Raw genomic sequence first — 17,905 nt, 5'->3', positions numbered from 1 at the left:
GTATAGGGAAATAAAATATAAAGAATAAAAATAAATATATAATATATATATAATAAGTATAGGGCAATCAAGTCATGGGTGAAGACCAAGGACTGGATGGTAAAAACTCTATCTCACTAGACAAGACTGCGCGCTGCTATCTAATAATAACACCATGCTGTTCGCTGGGCTCTCCCCGGCTTGAGCGCGGTCCTCAGTGGCGCCAACCATCGAATATGACACCACATCGGGCCCCGCAAGAGGCCCGAATACTCCAACCCCTCGGCTACAGTCACAAACAGCGACAGGCAACTACCGAAAGAGGCATGAGCCTGAATCGTGCAGCCAGATCGGCAGCCGGGGACGGTGAGTCGATTAGGACGTGTAACTACCATGTTCCATCATGGTAGTGCAAAGCAAGTTGCATAATCTTGGCCACCTGATTATGTCTATGCAAATATTCACCATTAGCCAAACGACCACAACCAGAAATTATATGTCTTATGGATTCACCAGGACTATGACATGCCCGACATATGTCAACGGTCCCATCCTTAATAATATATTTCCGGTAGTTATTCGTAAGGATAACTTCGTCCATAATTGCAAAGACAAATCCTTCAGTTTCTCCAAAGAGATTACTGAATCGTAGCCAAGATACGGACGCCAGAAAATCTACCTAGTGTGTAATATTATTAATTTATTCAAGCTGAATGTGCTGAATATGCTTGAATGTATTCATTCACTCATTCAATCCATAATGGTCGTTTCGTTCGTTGTCAGTTTGAATTGAAATTTTGAAAATAATTTGATACATTGATATTATTAAAGTGAACTCAAGAAATTACAGAGACTCGATAAGGTGATTATTAAATTTTATAAGATTGAGTGTTAATGAGTTTTATACCTTTATAAAGTTAGTTCAAGACGAATTATTATAAATATTGCGAATGAATATACACCTTGGTCTTGCTCTTGTTTTATGGATATGCTTACATGTACAAAAACACACTTACAATACAATTAATTACCATTTTCAGCCTACTTATCGTCAGTAAACATACCTAGTAGGTATTCAAGGATTTCTCATAAAAATGGCAGAACTGTTACCTAGTGGAGATGTTGGTGTAATGTAAGTACTATTTGGTGTATATTTCATTACAATATGTTCATTGATCTTTTTTCTAATTGGTCTGTTATAAGTAAATAATAAAAATAGTTTGAATCCGCCCCTAAAACGACCCACTGATCAAGCATTTATGCTTATAAGAGCTTTATAAGTTGCATATAAAAGGCAGTGAAAAAAGCATTTTAGACTGGAGCCTTACCATTTCTTGGTGGCTTTTTATTTCGCACCTTAATGTTTAAGAACAAGACATTTCTTAGAATTTAAATCAAATAGCTTATTTGTTATTTACTGTTTTTAATGTTGAGAACCCTAAGAATGCAACAACAAAAGGGTACCCTGTCCAGTTTATTTTGTAGTGCTGTTTATAAGTCACATCAGTAAATCCAGATAATAACAATAAGCTGTTTTCCTTCTTTCAAAACAAATGTATAAGACAATGCTTTTCTTTTCTTCCATACATAGGGACGGTTTTATTAGGATTATGGTTTGCATTTATCATATAAAAATGTATACGAACATTTCTTGTTTGTTAATGAAAGATATACATTCTATTACTAATATAATATTTTATAAATGTGAAATCAGAATCCTTTGCTACATTCTACCTGGAATATGATTCATAAATATTTATATTTTTAAGCAACTTTCCAAAAAAAGTGGTTCTAAAATTGGCCTGTTTTTAGTGTAAGTTTTTTATTGTTGTTTTATTATGTTATCCTCCCTCTATCGAGTGACCCTTATAAGGCGAGCTCTACAGTGCTGAGAGTGAGGCATATCCCAAACACCTACATATAAAAAATGTAGTTATAAAATTATGTTGTCTAGCTTGCATAATTTCACAATTTCTTAGCATTTCATCAGGGTAATAAATAATTACTAATTGTGATAGTGTACCTTATTGTTCCACCCTTCACAAAATAAACAGTAAGGGATTCAATACAGAGTAACGGATTAGATTCCTGAAGCAGGCAAAACATGTTTACATATTGTAATGCCTTTCAATCCCTGTAGGTTTAAGCAGAGATAAGTATCTCTACTCTGTGTAAGTACACAAAACAAATAAGTACTTTTCAATGGTTGTTGAGATGTTCTCTTGTCTGGATTGAGCCACTTGTTAACCTTTTGACTGCCATGGTTGGCTATAACTGACTTTATATTTTCTTGTTAGCTGTGGCCAACAGTGACAGTTCAGGTAATAGTTTGTCGGCTATAGATGACAGTGGCGATCAATAGTTAAAAAACCAGATACAATTCCAGACTTCATCCATGTCATGAAAGCATGCTGTTGAAAGCTCATTGCTCAGCAGTCATGTTTATAATATCTGGCATAGATCTCCAGTCCGAGTTATACTTAATTCATAAAAAAAATTAATATAAAGAAAATCGAGCCTTGAATGTTAAGTACCTGTGATTATCGAATGTGAATGCATTATTAACCAAGTTGAAAAAAGGAGGTTCTCAGTTTTACCTATATGTACTTAAGTATGTTTGCGCGCGCTTACGTTAGGCTGAATCGACGATGATGCGGTTTTCAGTATAGTATTTTTCAGACCTAGGAGAAGGCCTTAAATAATACCTAACTTAAAAAATTGAGACGGTAAAGAAAATTCAAGTTAGTTCCCATTTTTATTTTAGTTTTTTTCCAATACAATTACGAAAGTAGAAGCGCGCTCAAACACCATTTAAACGATTGTTATTATATTTCTTCAACGTCATACGAGTTTTCTGTTTTTTCCCAACATTTCTGAAGAGAACTTCGAATGTGAGTCTGTGTTGTCTCAATATTGGCTCAGTAAATCAGAACTCTAATAAAAAAGTAGCTAAACTATACGTTGCGCTGATATTACACCTAAAACCCAGGAAAAAATCATCATAGTCGTTTATGTCTAATTCCGATTTCAATGCTTTCTTTAAGAACTCAAGGAAGTCGTCAATCTTTTTCATTTCAACCTCGAATCATTTTACTAATCATTTCAATCAGACTAACTCATTCTCCTAATTGACAAGCCTAAAGCCTCGTTCTACTATCTGTGCGACTCTGCAGACATAATTCATGAATACAATTCATTACGACTTGTCAGTTGACACTACTCGAGAAGGGATAGAAAAAAAGTAATATAAAATAGTGATATTTTCATGACCAATTTTATGAGCGATCTGCGACAGTTTATGAGCGTGCAGTATCACAATACAGGTCCGTCTGGCAATCGTCTATTTGTAGTGTACTACATATTAGTCATCTAGGTACATAGTGCAAAATAGGATATACATGATTAAGATTTTACCATTCGGCGAGATTTTAATTCGCAAGTAGGTATATAGAAATGATTATAATTAATAGATTGATACCCATTAGTTAGCACGGAACCTTTCTTATAATTCCTATTGTATTTTGCTAAAAGATGTGTTATGTATGACTTATGTGCCTAGCAAATAATTTACCTAAACCAAACACGTTGATAATTTAAAAACTGACGCATAATATTAAATGCTCTATGCACTATGTACACGTTTGTAAGATACAGGAAGTAAGGCATAAATTCAAAATTTGGAACAGAGCATACTTAATGGCGCCACCACTTCTATTTCTGTATATTGTGCAGTTCACAGTATCCGCTTCACCTATATTTATCTCTGTCTAACAAGACAGCATCTATCTCTTTCTTTTTCCTAGTCCCCCTTATAATATGTACCAGAATGCTGTTTTATCTGCGTACCCCGCTCTGCGAGTCCCGATGATATGCGATCGTTCCCGAATCCCAGTCGAAGTCCCGTATCCCATCCGTCCTAAATTCAGTAACCTATCGTGTACCACGTCAAATAAAATGCAAAGTGATTTACTAATTACGCCATTGTTTATTTACAATATTATCCTGTTATTTAAGTTCACTTAGAATACGTATGTGTTAAGTGTAATCGGGTTTTATAAGCAAAACATTCGTTATCTATTAATGGAATGGTAATCGACACAAATAATTTCCAGTTGTCGTCGATTTGCGTTCACTGTAGCTCATGTGTGGTACTGTTTACTCTTTTTTGTGCTTTGTTATTGTGTGTTTTGATGGTGTAATTATATAATAAGGATAAATTCCAAATTAAAATGGCAACTTTGCCTAGAATGCATAATTCTAAACAGGGGCCTGGTTTACCGTCACCTTTTAGGTAAGGATTTTATTAATTAATTATTCTAAAATAGAGTAAAAAATTCTTTAAATTTAAAAATATAATAAAATTAAGCCCTAAGTTCTTGGTCGGCGTAGCTGTTATAAATTAAAATTAAAAATATGAATGAATAAGTACTGATTATGTACCTAATACTTAGTTTGTACCTTTTTACCGCGTTATCAAAACAGGCGGTCTTGAGCAAGTCCATGCTCTCCACCTCCACACCTTTTAAAATAAGTTTACTACTACCACGTTTACCTACCCTACGTCGTGGTGTTATCAGATTTTTTCGTTACATTTGTTACTTTGTTTTATTTGCAGTACCAGCCCGCGGAAACTTCAAGAGATGGCGCTGCCTCCATCTGAAGGGCATGGTGGGTACATTTAAGTAACTAAAAGTATAATCTACTAACTATATGTATAATCTGATTTAATTGCACTTTTACGTTATGTAAACAACTTTGTAACAAAAACAAGGAACTTCTAAACACGTAAGATTAAATAATTGTTTCATAATACCGAAAGATGTCACCACTGCAAGCGGTATCAGCATGAAACAGTATGAGGAACAACTGAATGGCTTGCGAAAGGAAAACTTTCATTTGAAGCTAAGAATATATTTCCTTGAAGAGAAACTGGGTACAGGATCGCCACCAGCCGTTCAAGTAAGTAATTAAAATGGAGTGAACTAAGACTGAGTCCGTAAATAAATGTAGGTATACTTTTAATGTTAATATGTTATTGTTCTGTTATTAATAATGGCTTCTGTGGTTTCACCCGCCAAAATCCTGGAAAATTTTTAAAAGATAATTTCTAAATATTTTACTTGACTCGAAAATCAAATCCTCGAATAGAATCGAATTTTATCAATGAGGCAGTCCACGTTGTTCATTAGCGTAAACGTAGCTAATATAAGAATTGCCCAGCTTACGTTAAAATATTCCTCAGGGTCTATTGGAACACAATGTAAGGCTTCAAGTGGAAGTGGAGGAACTGAGAAGGCAACTGACTGACAAACAAGAGCTTCTTGCAGCTGCAGCTGAAGCTATTGATGTCTTGGAGCAACAAGTATGTCCTATATAAATTAAGATTGTATAATTATTAAGAATTAATTTAAGACAATTGACACAATGATCTATAATGTTTTTCTACAGGGCTCCATATCAACTGATAGTGTGGAAATATCAATGAATAATAGTAATGTGATAAAAAAAGAATCTGTATCACAGGATCAGGTAAACACAAGAATATAAAGTATATAAATTGTTGATACCAAATACCATATTACTATATTGTTTAATCATAAAATTCTTTGTATTTCAGGAACCCGAAAAGAAGGAATTGGTTGATGACACGTGCGCGGAGTCTGAATCGGCTGGGTAATTTAAATTATTGACTTATTTTTTGGTACGCCATTATCTCTTGTAAAAATCGTATACATTTATCATTAAATTATTTTTCAGGGATTATTTGGCTGTTACAGTCAACAATGATGATTTGGTAAGTATATGAAACCGTATTTGTTTGTCAGTAAGTACCTAGTTTCTGTTTTTAAGGCTTCTTGGTAATAAAATAATGTCGTATTTGCAGGATGAACTTGTTAAATTACGTAGGGAGAACAAAAAGGCGTTGCAAATGATAAAAGGATGTATGAAGAAAATTCAGCAGCAAGACAGGGAAATAAAGAAAATTAAATTGGTAAGTTTTATCTGTAAGCTGGCTGCGTTACATTCATCCGTAAGTGCAGATTCAATAGAGTTAATTTTTTCTAGGACAAAGAATTAGTCTACGCGCATGTTAGTGATTCACAATTGGAGAAATATGAAGAAATTTTAAAATGTAAAGATGAACACATTAAGGATTTGGAGAGCAAAGTCAGGGATTTACAAAAACATTTCGAGAAAGTTCAAGACGTTGACGCCGGGTAATTATCTTATTTACAACTTTACGGGCATTATTTTGTATCAAACTTTGTTATTGACTTATTATTTCTGCACTTTTCTCATTTTCAGAAATCTTCAGCAGCTGCTTACTAAACGACTGCAAGGATTGGCTTATTTCCTCGACAAACTTCTGTCGCACAAGTAAGTACATTAATTTTATAATTTATGCACAAAATTTTAATAAAATTGTAGCAACGCTCAATCATCATGAGACTATCAAATAATAACATTATTCTGCATCTTTTTTGGCAGATGTGTACTTGGTGAAGATAAGAAGAAATTGGCTGAAAGTATACTAGAACAAAGTCTTGCCTTGCCTGTTGGTTTGGAATTAGATGAGTCAATGGCACCAGAAGACTTCACAATGGACGAGAGTAACATTGATATATCACAGTCATTGAGGATTGAAGATCTGACTATGATGTTTGGACACCACATGGCTTGTAGTGATGATAACGCGATGAAATATTCCGCCCAGAAAAAAGCTTTAATGAAACATTTCCCACAAGCAGACGTCATTTCAGAATCAGAATGTTGGTCGGAGCCTGATCGAAACGTATCACTGGCTAGGGTTGGTCTGTGTGACACAGGTGTCGGCTTGCGCGAATCTAGTACCGACAATAGCAAAGTACGGTCAAGACGCGCTCGGGTTTCTTATGGATCTCGATCAGAAGACAATAAACCGTCCAGTGACACCTTGATTGAAGAACTTAATCTTCTCACTAAGAGAAGTGAACACTTGGAGGAAGAGAACAATGATTTAAGTAATAAACTAGAATTTACAAAAGAACAAATAAATGATTTGATTTCAGAGAATCACGAATTAAAGGAAACAATAAGTTCTCAAGAATTAAGCCTGGCTGAAGCTAATAAATCCGTAGAGGAATTAAGAAACACGGTCACGAGTTTGGAATGTAAGACTAAAGAAATTGAGCAGAAGCTATCAGACTCTGTGCTAACAATTGAGAGACTACGATCGGAAAGACAAGAACTGGAAGCTACATATATGGAGACAGAGCGTTCGCTAAGGCGCGCTGCGGACGAGGCCACCGTACAAGCCTCACAGGCTGCATTAGAAAGAGCACGTGCTCAACATGACCGGCTTCGTATAGAAAGGGAACTGGAAGAGACGCGTGAAAAACTTTCAAATGCCCTAGAAACAAATTCTCAGCTTGAAATAGAAGTCACACGCAAAATGGCACTAGATGCCAATAATAAAGTTGCTATTGTACATGAAGGACTACTTTCAGAAGAAGAAAGACCTACTTCACCAGATCAAGGTATTGATAGCGATAGGTTGTCAAGCTTAGAACAAAACGATCCCGTAGCTCTATCACCGCGTAAGTATTTGTTTACATTACAAACAGAAATTCAGAATGATCTTCATTAGGAAACTGAACTTGCTCAACAACCTTGTTTTAACTCGTAACATTTATATTTGCAGGTTCGTTGTACGAGGAGAATGTAACATTAAAGCAAAAGCTGGCGAGGACCAAGGCAACACTCGCAGAAACATTGATGCAATTGAATGCAGCCAATTTACGCAAGAGAAGCGTTCAACGTGCTATTTGTAGAGAGATTCACAAGACTCAAGGAGTGTTGCGCAAAGCTCGTGACCAATTTGAAAACCAATCGAATAATAATTAATTACTTGCTTACGCGTGCAGAAAACATGTTTTAAATTCTCATTGTTACCCAACACGGAAGTGCCAAAGTAATTAGGTATTATGAGATGAGATAATCTGACATAAATGTAAAATGCAAAAATTGGCGATGAAATTAATGGTACGTTGAATGGAACTGTGTGTAAAAAGAATGAAAGAATTTCGTATCACTATTCTTATAATTATCTACTTAGTACTACGGATTAGCGATGAAATAACGAACTGACCAATTTTAATACAAAAATTGTTATAATTTTAAAATAACGGTTATTGGGACCTTTTGCACTTTTTTATTCAATAATCGGATGTCATCAATGATTATTATCAAGAGTTCTGTGATTGAGATTGTTTAAAATTAGATAAGCTAAAATTATGTTTGAATTTTCTTTATTGTATGTACCCTAGTTGTGTAAAATATTTACTGAATTTAGTTATCTTTACGTCTAATATTATTTTAATTTGAATAAAAAACTAACTTATACTCTGTTTTTTACTTGGTAAAAACTAGTTTGCATGCTGTATGTGCAAGTTTGAATATTAGTACCCATGTATTAGAGAAACATCGCTGTGCCATTTTTGAAGAGCTATAGTTAGGGAACAGCGGCTAAAATTCGCTTATGCGATCATTTTTGGACCACTTAACACTTTTATTAAAAAAAAATGTATCAGTCTCGTTCTAGCTCTACTTTTCGATTTACCATAGAGAATAGACGTAGAATCCCTTATTCTGATTTTGAATTTATGCAGGTCTACCTAGTTTATTTTTAAATTAGAAATTGGCGCCTTTTTCATTAATTACAATTTCAAGTTCAAAAATATTACTGTACAAGATGCGAATAAACATCGTAAATCCTGATTTAACCAAACTGTGCTACATCATAGCTGTTGCAAATATCAATGATAAACATGATCGTTCGGCGCCATCAGATTTCCACTGGAAAATACTTAAATGCAGGTGAACTACCTACATTACAATATTATTATATTGAGGTGAATAGTTAATAGGGCATTGGTCTTGTATCTAATCTATTCACCCTTTTCACACCCTGCTTACCCGTTACCTATTTTTATTTGTTCAAGTTCAAATTCCATTATTTATTTTTCGATTTCATTGGATTTCTCTTTCAGAATGATAATTTTTTCAAACTCGTCAATCCTAGCTTGTCCTGACAAGAAGGACGTAAAGCAGGTTCATATAATTTTTAACAAAACTGGTGATGACTACGATAAATTAAATTCTCTTTTCGTTAAATATTCCTTAATGCAGGTAAGTACCTATCAAAATAAATTACTTATGAAAGGAAATATACATACCTGTGATTATTGCTATTTAAAACATTATACCTACTATCTGAAAAAATTGTAAGTACTTAGCCTACATAACTAGGCATAACTACTTAGGGCCTGTTTCACAATAATTAAGTAAACATTTTACATTCAAAAATTAATTCAGTAAATATAATGATAATAAAAGGTGAAACAAGCCCTTAGTAATTAGTAAGCCCTCAATCATCTTAATTCTGAAGACCGAGTTTTTTCCAGGACGGCGGTATAAAGGAAGTCACTCCAGAAATATATGAAAAATGTTTCCATTACACTATGACAGCTAGAATAGCACCTGTATGGAATACAATGGAAGAAATTTATTTAATAAACAATAGAGACTTTCTTACAACAAAGGGACCTCAAGAAGGAATCAAGTATAATATTTCAGTGAATCGTATGTTTACCTTATCTTACCGCCTTACCGTACCTTAGTGCCTTGCAATGCAATTGTGGGCTAAACTTATATATTACTATAGATATTTTGACTTTAAGACGATATTATTATATTGCTCTCTTCACAGAGAACTTTACTACTCTCGAAATTAATGCTGTAAAAATTAATTTGATGATATCTGAAGAGGAATTTTCTCCTGGTGAATGGATAAGAGTTCTACCAAGGTACTGTGCTTTTTATACACCAACTTACATAACACGTAGTTAAGTTATTAAAATAGCTACTTCAGTTAGTAAATAACTCTTACTTTCAAAAAACATGGAGTTTAATTAAGTTAGGCAAGTCATTTCTGATTCTAGCTTGAACAAGGCTATGGTGGAAGACAGCTATAAAGATTTTTCTCAAGTTCCTGTTTCAAAATTTAAATCCTACAAAGATATACGTAGACACTGGAAAAATATTGTGAGTTAACTTTACAATTTTGTTTTTACATATAAGGTACCTAATTTGCATGTATCTCATCTATTTACATAAGTTACATACAAAAAAAAAGTAAATGGTAGGTCCTTTTACTTTTTACCGACCCAGCCTAACTAGACTATTCTGTAACTCTTAATTCGAAAAATCGAATTAAACTCAATCACGATCCGCCATATATCATTGGTTGTGAAAATAATCTCGACCTCGATAGGTGAGAATGCTTTCGAGCTCACTTCAAAAGTCGAATGATATGACAGAAACATTGAAGATTTTAGGTAGATAGGTACCTAGTTGAACAAAAGTTTGAATTAAACTATATTTTTTTTAATTTGTTTTGGCAGCATGGCTATCGTCTGCCTGAAGAAGAAACTTCCTATTACTCGATTCAGTTCTGGCGTGGAGAACCACTACTTTACCCAAAGTTATGCGTTATTAGAAATTTTCCAATAGTGACTCCTACGCCGAAACCATTAGAGGTATGTAAATATTTAAACCGGGATAACAATATTCGTACTTCGTATCTATGTACCTGCATTTTTTTTATCAAAATAGTAGCGTAGCGTTTGTCTTTCATAGATCACATAGATGTCTCAAGCTCTGCTATATTAGAGAGTATGCTCTAGAACAGTTGCAATCGATGTCTATTTTATAATTATTTAATGCAAATAGGTAATTCATGTAGGTAGTATTAAATGTATGTGTATTGTTTCAGAAAGTAATAATATCAAGATTTTTGAATTGCCTTAACACCAAGATATCGAATATTTTAGGCACTCCACTTACGATTCAGATACAAGAGATGCAGCAGCATGATAATAATTCCATGGCAAGTATTCTACGATTCCGTTGATTTTAAAATTCCCCTATACTTATTATACTCTTTTTTGCATCAAATGCATTCTGACTTCTGACATGTTGTAGCTCGTAGGTGTATGTAAATAGTTTAAATTTACATTGTGTATTTGTTTAATTCCTATTTTATTTTTATTTTTTCAGGTACCTAACGACAGCTTGTCAGAAACTCAAGCCGTCAGTCTTTGCACCCCAACTCAGTGTTCTCGAATATCTAAACAATTTTAGTTTTTTCTAAGTAACGTAAACAGACATACCTACATAATTTTATGATTTGTTGAAAACAATATTTACTTACCTACTTAATAAAACAAATTAGTAATTACTTTTTTGTATAATTATTATTCTCTGCTTATCGATTCATTATTACTTATTATACAAATATAAAAAAATCTAAACAAATTGTCATTATCATTAATTTTAATTATAATTAAATATTAGATTAGCTTGCTGGCTTCGTCTTAATTTAAATAATAAAAACTACATAATATATCTAAAACCTTACTCTCACTATACCTAAATCTTCTAACATTTTATATTATTCTTGCTTTTTTTAATATAAAGGTGCGTTATAACTTGACTCTTGACTATAATAAGCGGCGATTAGCATCCCTCGAAGGAGAAGCAATTATCATGGTACTTCTAGAAGGTGATAAAGAAGACTGGTGTGCTGTTTGATTAAAAAAATGAGCAACGGACGGCGACAAATTTCTATTTGAACTGGGAAACGGTGATGACGGCGCGTGATCCTGTAACAACAACAAAATAAATACCTATGTAGTTAGGTACTTTTATTAAAGTCATTAGGCGACAGCTAGATAGCCTTGATGCTATGAACAAACTTACCTACTTAGGTGATGTCTACAAACTTCATCGGTCATATTGTCCGATTCGATTCAAACCTCCGTTAGCGGGGTTAGGACAGGCTGTATCGAAATGAAAACCTAAAACAGCTTCATCTTCTGATCGTATCGTGAGGCTTTATAGCCTTATAGCCTCGCTTAATAAATTGACTAGTTTCAAATACAAGCGCGATCAAACAAACAAATAAATTTTAATACTAGCACTACTTGACGTTAGCATTAATAGTCTAAAGTATAAGTACCATTCTCTCTTGTCTTGACATACGCGAAGACGTCGTCGTAGTTGGTATAGTAAGTTCACTGACTGGTGATGTGTTTAAGAATTCGCTCAATTTGTACGCTTTTGCCAAAACTTCTAATGTTTTCCCTGAAATATTAAAAGTATATAATAAAACTGATGAACTGAACTGAACACCTATAATGTAAACAACAAATACTACCTACACACAATTACCTGAGCAGCCTGGGTCAATATACCTAAACACATATTAGGTAAGTAGATATATGCCTACTAAACTTAGCAGATATCTACCTTCATGTAGGAAATGTAACTTACCTGTTAAAGTCGTAGGAATGTTAGTATTACATCTCCCAGTCGTTAAAATCTTGTTTAAAGCCTCAACGTTATTAAAGATAATTGCTACAGCTGCGCCATCAGCCAACTGGGATGAATCGCAGCACGACAGTAACGGTGTCCATTTATCGGTCTCCCAGTGTTCACCAGAAAATACTGCGAGTTGTAACGTTGATGCACCTAAGTATAACAACAATCATATTTTGGTAAACATTTTAAAATCATTTTGCTTATTTACGACACATGGGAATGTTATTTTGATGAATGAGAAAACAAAATATGTTTTCCAAAAAATACGTATATAGACATGTTGGACAATATTTTATTAGCATAACATTTCGAAGTCTTAATATCAACACAGAATTTGAAAATATACGCCCGTTATTTACTTTTTGTGTGATGCGTGAAACTTAAAGGGAATGTCTGAAAACGATATTATTACCTGATTCACTCAATAAATGTGGATTTGCTCCAAACTGAAGCAAAGCCTCGACAATTAAGGTACAGCCATGTCGAGCTGCTAGTCGAATTGGCCAACCACCTTCTAAATTAGGATCAAATCCTGCACGCAATAGTTGAATAAAGTCGAATTCCTGGTGATTTTGAATTAAGTTTTTTATCTTTTGCTTGCTATTTTCCATTATGATGCAACACAATTATGATGTTAAGCGTAATCAGAGTTCACGGTGTAACTAACTACTACCCACAATAGTTTTATGAGGAAATAGGTAAATAAAATATATAAGGTAAAAAAGTTCGTCTACCTTCAAAAAATAATCAAAAGTAGTTTTTATAATATATTATTAATTATAGTGCGATAATTTTAAGATATAAATATCTTAGTTACATTTTAATCACACTATTATTTATTATTAGGTATAGTATAATTATTTATACATGTAAGTAATAAAAAATATGTTTTACAGTAGGTTTACTGTACCAATTGGTAATAATTATAAACACTGTAGTTCCTTAATTATACTTTTTGTAATTATAGAGTTAAAACTAACTAAAGATAATCATGTGTCGTCAGTCGTCTTTACAGATGCAAAGTTTCGGATATATACGTTTAGTCAGTATACCTAAATCGTTTTTAAAAAGATTTAGTTCTTTTTTTTTCTTAATGTTATCAAAATGTATTGTTAAAAAATTCATTGTGATAAATAAAAAAGTTGAATCATAGCATTTATATATTCCTACAGCTTTTGAAAAAATATAGCTTAAAAAACACGATAATTTTTTGAACCAAACACAGGAGGTTAAAATTTCTCGCTGGCTGTTAATGGCAACACTGCTGCATTGTTTGACTTTTGACTGGCAACAGCAACACTCAAACTGTCAAATGTCAACTCAATCTGTCATGCGTGTTGTTTATTTCTTTTCTTTATTTATAGTAAAGTGCTCGTATACAATAGTTGTGTTTTGTTCAAAATAAATCTCATTCTTCAGTTCTTGTTGGAACATTAAAAAATATAAAAGAAAAGAATACCAAATATTTATCAATCACAGAAAATATGGGAAGGTTAGTACCCCTGCAAAAACTTATAACGAAGTATATGTATTTGTATTTACAAATTGTAATAATATTTATTTGTATTTGCAGGCATGCAGAATGGAGAAAACTTGCCAAAAAGCAGAGAAGAAAACGTATACGAACACTTCAAGCTACGGAAAGAGGTTGGTCATTTATCAAATTTAAAGTATGTGGTATTTTAAAAGTAACCAAAATGAGTTATTCGTTATTTTGGTTAAAAAAGTAACCTATAATAAATCTTTATTTCGAAATATATTTTACTATGTCTTATCTGTGTGTCTCAAATTACTTTCAGACAAGTTTTTCTCAACTGAATGGTACATTAAACAGCAAGAAATAGAAGAACAATTACTTCTTGAACAAATTAATAAACAAAATGAGGAAGAAAATGCAAAATGGATTGAAGCTGAGAAAATTGCAATTGCTCAGTGGAAAAGACTCCAAGAAGAAAAACAGAGGGCCATACAATTGCGAGCGGAACAAGAAGCTAAGATGAGACTAGTAAGCACAACTCTTTTGCTAATTAGAAACACTTAACTTAAAACTAGTATTAAAATATAATTAAGCAATTAACTAATTACATTAAGACAATATCAATACCATATATTAATGATTTCTGTGTATGGTTACAGTCTAAGCAAAAGCATGTTATTTTATTATCTTACATGTTATTTTGTTAAAGGTGTTCTTTCACTTATCAACCATGAAGTATCTTGATCTACCTAACTTACCACCAATATTTATTACAGGAATGGGAGTTGGAACAAGAAAGGAAAAAGAAAGAAGAAGAAAGAATAAAAGCTGCTGAAGAAGAACAGAAAAGAAAACATAAAATGTTTATGGATCATTTGGACAAGTTCTTATCAGGAGACTCAGTTGAACCTCCTCCTGAATTAAAAGTGGTTCGTGAAACGAGACCAGAAGCTGAAAACTGTCCATTTTTCACCAAAACATCATGCTGTCGATTTGGTGACCAGTGTTCAAGAAATCATCAATATCCAGGAATTAGCAGAGTACTTATATCCTTTTATAAAATTTACAGAGATATTTGCTTATCTCAAATGATATCTTTTGATCATCACAGGGGTCACAGACTACTCTGGACATATTATGTAATAATAAAAACATATCATGTAATGTGATATCATTGTAGCAAGTAGTAAACATATATTATAATTTAATATCAGTAGACTTAAATGATGGTCAAAAGGTTGATCATTATTGCTTCTAGGTCATCATTTATTTACTTGCGGAACTAACAAAAAATGTTTTATTTTAGGTGTTATTAGCTACAAACTTTTACACCCACTTTGGGCTAAGTAATGCAGATGTCAGTGAATATGATACTGATATCATGCTAGAGTATGAAGATAGTGAAACATACAAAGAGTACAAAGAATTCTTCTATGATGTATTGTCTGAATTTGAAAAATTTGGGCGAATAGTACAATTTAAGGTAAGTTGTAAACAATACTATGGTAACTTCTTTACCTCGTCTCTATATTACAATAATTCAGGCTCTTATTTTTGAAACCCTGAAAGTGAAGTCATTCCCATGTTGCTATTAGAATGAATTTTCAGATATATAATTCTGATCCCTCCCCAATACTTACTAAATGATCAAAGGTGTTACTAACTAAAATTACACTTGAATTTATCAATTTGTTACTCAAATGGAATTCAGATATTTTTCACTGCCAATGGAAGATTTGATTGAACCTGAAACAGCCATTTAAGCAAGGTTGGTGTGTATTTTTCAATCATAGAGATTCTGCGATGTTATTAATTTAATAAAATATTCATTATACATTATTAGTATTTTTTTCAATAAAAGTGCAGAAATGATGAGAACATATTGTATGATTACAGGTGTGCAATAACTATGAAAAACATCTTCGAGGAAACACATACGTAGAATTTGCTGAGTTACGATGTGCTGTCGCCGCTTATCGAGCTTTACATACTCGCTGGTATGGCGGCAGGCAGCTCTCCTTACAGTTTTGTAACATAACTTCCTGGAGCAACGCCATATGTGGTAATTTTCTCTCCCTTTTTTATACTGTTGAGACTTTAGTGAGGATTGGTATAAAATTATAATCCTAATTTTCAGGACTTCAATTACGAAGGCGTTGTCCAAAGGGTCGAGCATGCAATTTTCTGCATGTCTTCAGAAATCCGAATAACTTATACAATCATAATCAAAATTATGATCCTGAACGTGAGAAAGAAAGGTAAGTAAAGTACAAGTTTTGTCCAACCGTCCGAAAGATGGCACTCAAACAAAACAAGAAACCATTGAGTTAAACATACAATGCAGAAACTAATTACTTTTTTATTAAATACAGGAGTTCCCGTTCTTCAGTTCGATCGTGGCGGTGGTCTGAATCTCCAGAGAGGGAACCACTGAAAAGAGTCAGTTCAAGACGTGACGAAAGTAGTGAAAGGCGTCATCGAAGGACACGCTACCGCGACCGTGAAGACGACGATTATGACGATGATGATGATGATAGATATTACCGTCGAACATCATCCCGACGCAGTAGTCACCGTCGATAACTTTGAGTTATTTTATATTTTAATAAAAGAACCAAAGATTTAATATTAATGTTTTTTTTTTTAACTATTTAGTTCTTATGTTAGTAAAAAGTGAAAGTTTTCACTCATGTATAATTGCAACGTCACGCCTTTTATCTTCGAAGGGATAGGCAGAGGTACACATTACGGCGCGTGATGCCATTATACAAACACCCACTGCACCATTTGTGTCATAAGTCTCAAGTAATAGCCTATAGCCAATTGCCATATACCACAATTCCAGACTCCGTGCTGAGTGCTCCGTGGAAGGGAAGAATATTTTATTTATTTCCTGAGTACTTTGGGATTAACGTACAATGGCCCTATTGGGCGAGCGGACATCCGAACATAGGGTGCGTTGGGGTAACATCGGACGGATTTTCGAATAGTTGCAAGGATGTTGCAAAAACTTTATTATCTCAATTTTGGTACACAGTAGATTAATGAAAAATAGTGGAAACGAATGATGATTAAACACAGTGTAATTTAAAATTTAATTTATTTATAAATACTCAATACTTTTTGCTTTGCAAGCCTATAAAATCAGGACAATTTTTTTTTGATGTGATGACGATTTGGCCATCATGGGGTAAGTTCGGACAACAATTTAAAATAATTTCTAGTGCTAGGAGCACAAGGTGTATGAAAGGAACGTAGCCGATCTTTCCTGTACTTTAATATGAAATCACAAAAATGTACCTAATACAACAAATATAGATGTTCCAAATGATTCTATTTTTTTTCGTTTAATTTGTCCGATCTTACCCCGCACAGCAAATTTCAAAGAAATTGAGTTTCTCAAAGTTTGGATTTATCCACAAGCATTTTTGAAGTGGCTGCATACGTGAGTTCTTTATTATTTATTTGCTGCATGGCTAATTCCAGCGCTTCTTTTGTATAAGAAGTGGCCCGCGAAGAGGTTCGGGAGTATTTACGTGGCAACTGAAGATTGGAAAATCAGCCCTAAGTAATTATTTAAAATTAAATTAAAATCATTTGTAACAAAAGTTTGACAATCACTGCCCATTTTCGAATAGGGATATTTTTGTCTGATCTTTACCCGACATGGGTAACACCGGATTTCAGCCTACAGAGGTAGTAGACAAATCTGGATTAGTTTTATCATATTATCATTGCTCAAAACTTAGTATTTAGGCAAAACCATGTCAAAATAAGCTATACTTTTGCTAAAATGTGCAAATAAAAATGTAGGTGAAAGACCGGATAAACAAATATTTTATAAAATTTGCCTTTTTTCTAAAACGGCGCGGGTTCACGTCTGTGTTGACCGGAGCGAGTGGTGGTCACCGCGGGGTGGGGCGGGACTTAATGACGTGCCACGCAATGTGATCAGCATTAAAAAATATAGCCAAATAAGTGAGATATTTGATTTGTACGTTCTTACCCCTCCGCCGATCTTACCCCAAC

The 17,905-nt window shown here is 33.6% G+C and overlaps 4 protein-coding genes across 5 annotated transcripts; 3 read left to right on the top strand and 1 right to left on the bottom strand.

Moving 5' to 3' along the window:
* The first annotated feature begins 702 nt into the window (after positions 1 to 702).
* On the top strand, positions 703 to 8,361 carry LOC118273484 (centrosomin). Of its 2 annotated transcripts, XM_035590474.2 has the most exons (13): positions 703 to 841; positions 1,020 to 1,111; positions 4,595 to 4,647; positions 4,799 to 4,938; positions 5,222 to 5,341; positions 5,428 to 5,508; positions 5,597 to 5,652; positions 5,737 to 5,773; positions 5,864 to 5,971; positions 6,046 to 6,197; positions 6,286 to 6,357; positions 6,469 to 7,556; positions 7,661 to 8,361. In XM_035590474.2, the coding sequence occupies exons 2-13, from the start codon at positions 1,074 to 1,076 to the stop codon at positions 7,861 to 7,863; spliced, it is 2,148 nt and encodes a 715-aa protein (XP_035446367.2). In that variant the 5' UTR covers positions 703 to 841; positions 1,020 to 1,073; the 3' UTR covers positions 7,864 to 8,361. The 2 variants fall into 2 exon arrangements, with proteins under 2 accessions (XP_035446367.2, XP_035446366.2); XM_035590473.2 differs by lacking the exons at positions 703 to 841; positions 1,020 to 1,111 and adding an exon at positions 3,601 to 4,270.
* Positions 8,362 to 8,479: 118 nt separating this feature from the next.
* LOC118273574 (uncharacterized protein C18orf63-like) lies at positions 8,480 to 11,160 on the top strand. The gene is made up of 8 exons (XM_035590613.2): positions 8,480 to 8,835; positions 9,009 to 9,147; positions 9,423 to 9,600; positions 9,728 to 9,824; positions 9,960 to 10,062; positions 10,422 to 10,556; positions 10,793 to 10,906; positions 11,077 to 11,160. The coding sequence occupies exons 1-8, from the start codon at positions 8,711 to 8,713 to the stop codon at positions 11,158 to 11,160; spliced, it is 975 nt and encodes a 324-aa protein (XP_035446506.2). The 5' UTR covers positions 8,480 to 8,710.
* A 91-nt stretch (positions 11,161 to 11,251) lies between these two features.
* On the bottom strand, positions 11,252 to 13,092 carry LOC118273575 (uncharacterized). The gene is made up of 4 exons (XM_035590615.2): positions 12,812 to 13,092; positions 12,352 to 12,549; positions 12,038 to 12,162; positions 11,252 to 11,681 (listed from the first exon to the last, which is right to left on the bottom strand). The coding sequence occupies exons 1-4, from the start codon at positions 13,008 to 13,010 to the stop codon at positions 11,520 to 11,522; spliced, it is 684 nt and encodes a 227-aa protein (XP_035446508.2). The 5' UTR covers positions 13,011 to 13,092; the 3' UTR covers positions 11,252 to 11,519.
* Positions 13,093 to 13,708: 616 nt separating this feature from the next.
* On the top strand, positions 13,709 to 16,502 carry LOC118273573 (U2 small nuclear ribonucleoprotein auxiliary factor 35 kDa subunit-related protein 2). The gene is made up of 8 exons (XM_035590612.2): positions 13,709 to 13,891; positions 13,973 to 14,046; positions 14,199 to 14,404; positions 14,653 to 14,916; positions 15,183 to 15,359; positions 15,773 to 15,938; positions 16,014 to 16,134; positions 16,249 to 16,502. The coding sequence occupies exons 1-8, from the start codon at positions 13,884 to 13,886 to the stop codon at positions 16,457 to 16,459; spliced, it is 1,227 nt and encodes a 408-aa protein (XP_035446505.2). The 5' UTR covers positions 13,709 to 13,883; the 3' UTR covers positions 16,460 to 16,502.
* The last annotated feature ends 1,403 nt before the right edge of the window (positions 16,503 to 17,905 follow it).

This window comes from Spodoptera frugiperda, chromosome 1 (genome assembly GCF_023101765.2).
Source record: "Spodoptera frugiperda isolate SF20-4 chromosome 1, AGI-APGP_CSIRO_Sfru_2.0, whole genome shotgun sequence".
Taxonomy (NCBI): domain Eukaryota; kingdom Metazoa; phylum Arthropoda; class Insecta; order Lepidoptera; family Noctuidae; genus Spodoptera; species Spodoptera frugiperda.
This window is presented reverse-complemented; position numbering and strand designations above follow the sequence as displayed.

What these genes read in the sequence shown, in the direction of transcription:
- LOC118273484 (XM_035590473.2), top strand. Translation starts at nt 4,209, where the DNA reads ATGGCAACTTTGCCTAGAATGCATAATTCTAAACAGGGGCCTGGTTTA. An exon ending in GGTTTACCGTCACCTTTTAG is followed by an intron (nt 4,271 to 4,594) that starts GTAAGGATTTTA and finishes TTTTATTTGCAG; the next exon opens with TACCAGCCCGCGGAAACTTC. An exon ending in GACAAACTTCTGTCGCACAA is followed by an intron (nt 6,358 to 6,468) that starts GTAAGTACATTA and finishes CTTTTTTGGCAG; the next exon opens with ATGTGTACTTGGTGAAGATA.
- LOC118273574 (XM_035590613.2), top strand. Translation starts at nt 8,711, where the DNA reads ATGCGAATAAACATCGTAAATCCTGATTTAACCAAACTGTGCTACATC. An exon ending in GTATAATATTTCAGTGAATC is followed by an intron (nt 9,601 to 9,727) that starts GTATGTTTACCT and finishes CTCTCTTCACAG; the next exon opens with AGAACTTTACTACTCTCGAA. An exon ending in CTACGCCGAAACCATTAGAG is followed by an intron (nt 10,557 to 10,792) that starts GTATGTAAATAT and finishes GTATTGTTTCAG; the next exon opens with AAAGTAATAATATCAAGATT.
- LOC118273575 (XM_035590615.2), bottom strand. Translation starts at nt 13,010, where the DNA reads ATGGAAAATAGCAAGCAAAAGATAAAAAACTTAATTCAAAATCACCAG. An exon ending in ACATTTATTGAGTGAATCAG is followed by an intron (nt 12,550 to 12,811) that starts GTAATAATATCG and finishes TGTTATACTTAG; the next exon opens with GTGCATCAACGTTACAACTC. An exon ending in CATTCCTACGACTTTAACAG is followed by an intron (nt 12,163 to 12,351) that starts GTAAGTTACATT and finishes TTAATATTTCAG; the next exon opens with GGAAAACATTAGAAGTTTTG.
- LOC118273573 (XM_035590612.2), top strand. An exon ending in CTGGAGCAACGCCATATGTG is followed by an intron (nt 15,939 to 16,013) that starts GTAATTTTCTCT and finishes CCTAATTTTCAG; the next exon opens with GACTTCAATTACGAAGGCGT. An exon ending in CCTGAACGTGAGAAAGAAAG is followed by an intron (nt 16,135 to 16,248) that starts GTAAGTAAAGTA and finishes TATTAAATACAG; the next exon opens with GAGTTCCCGTTCTTCAGTTC.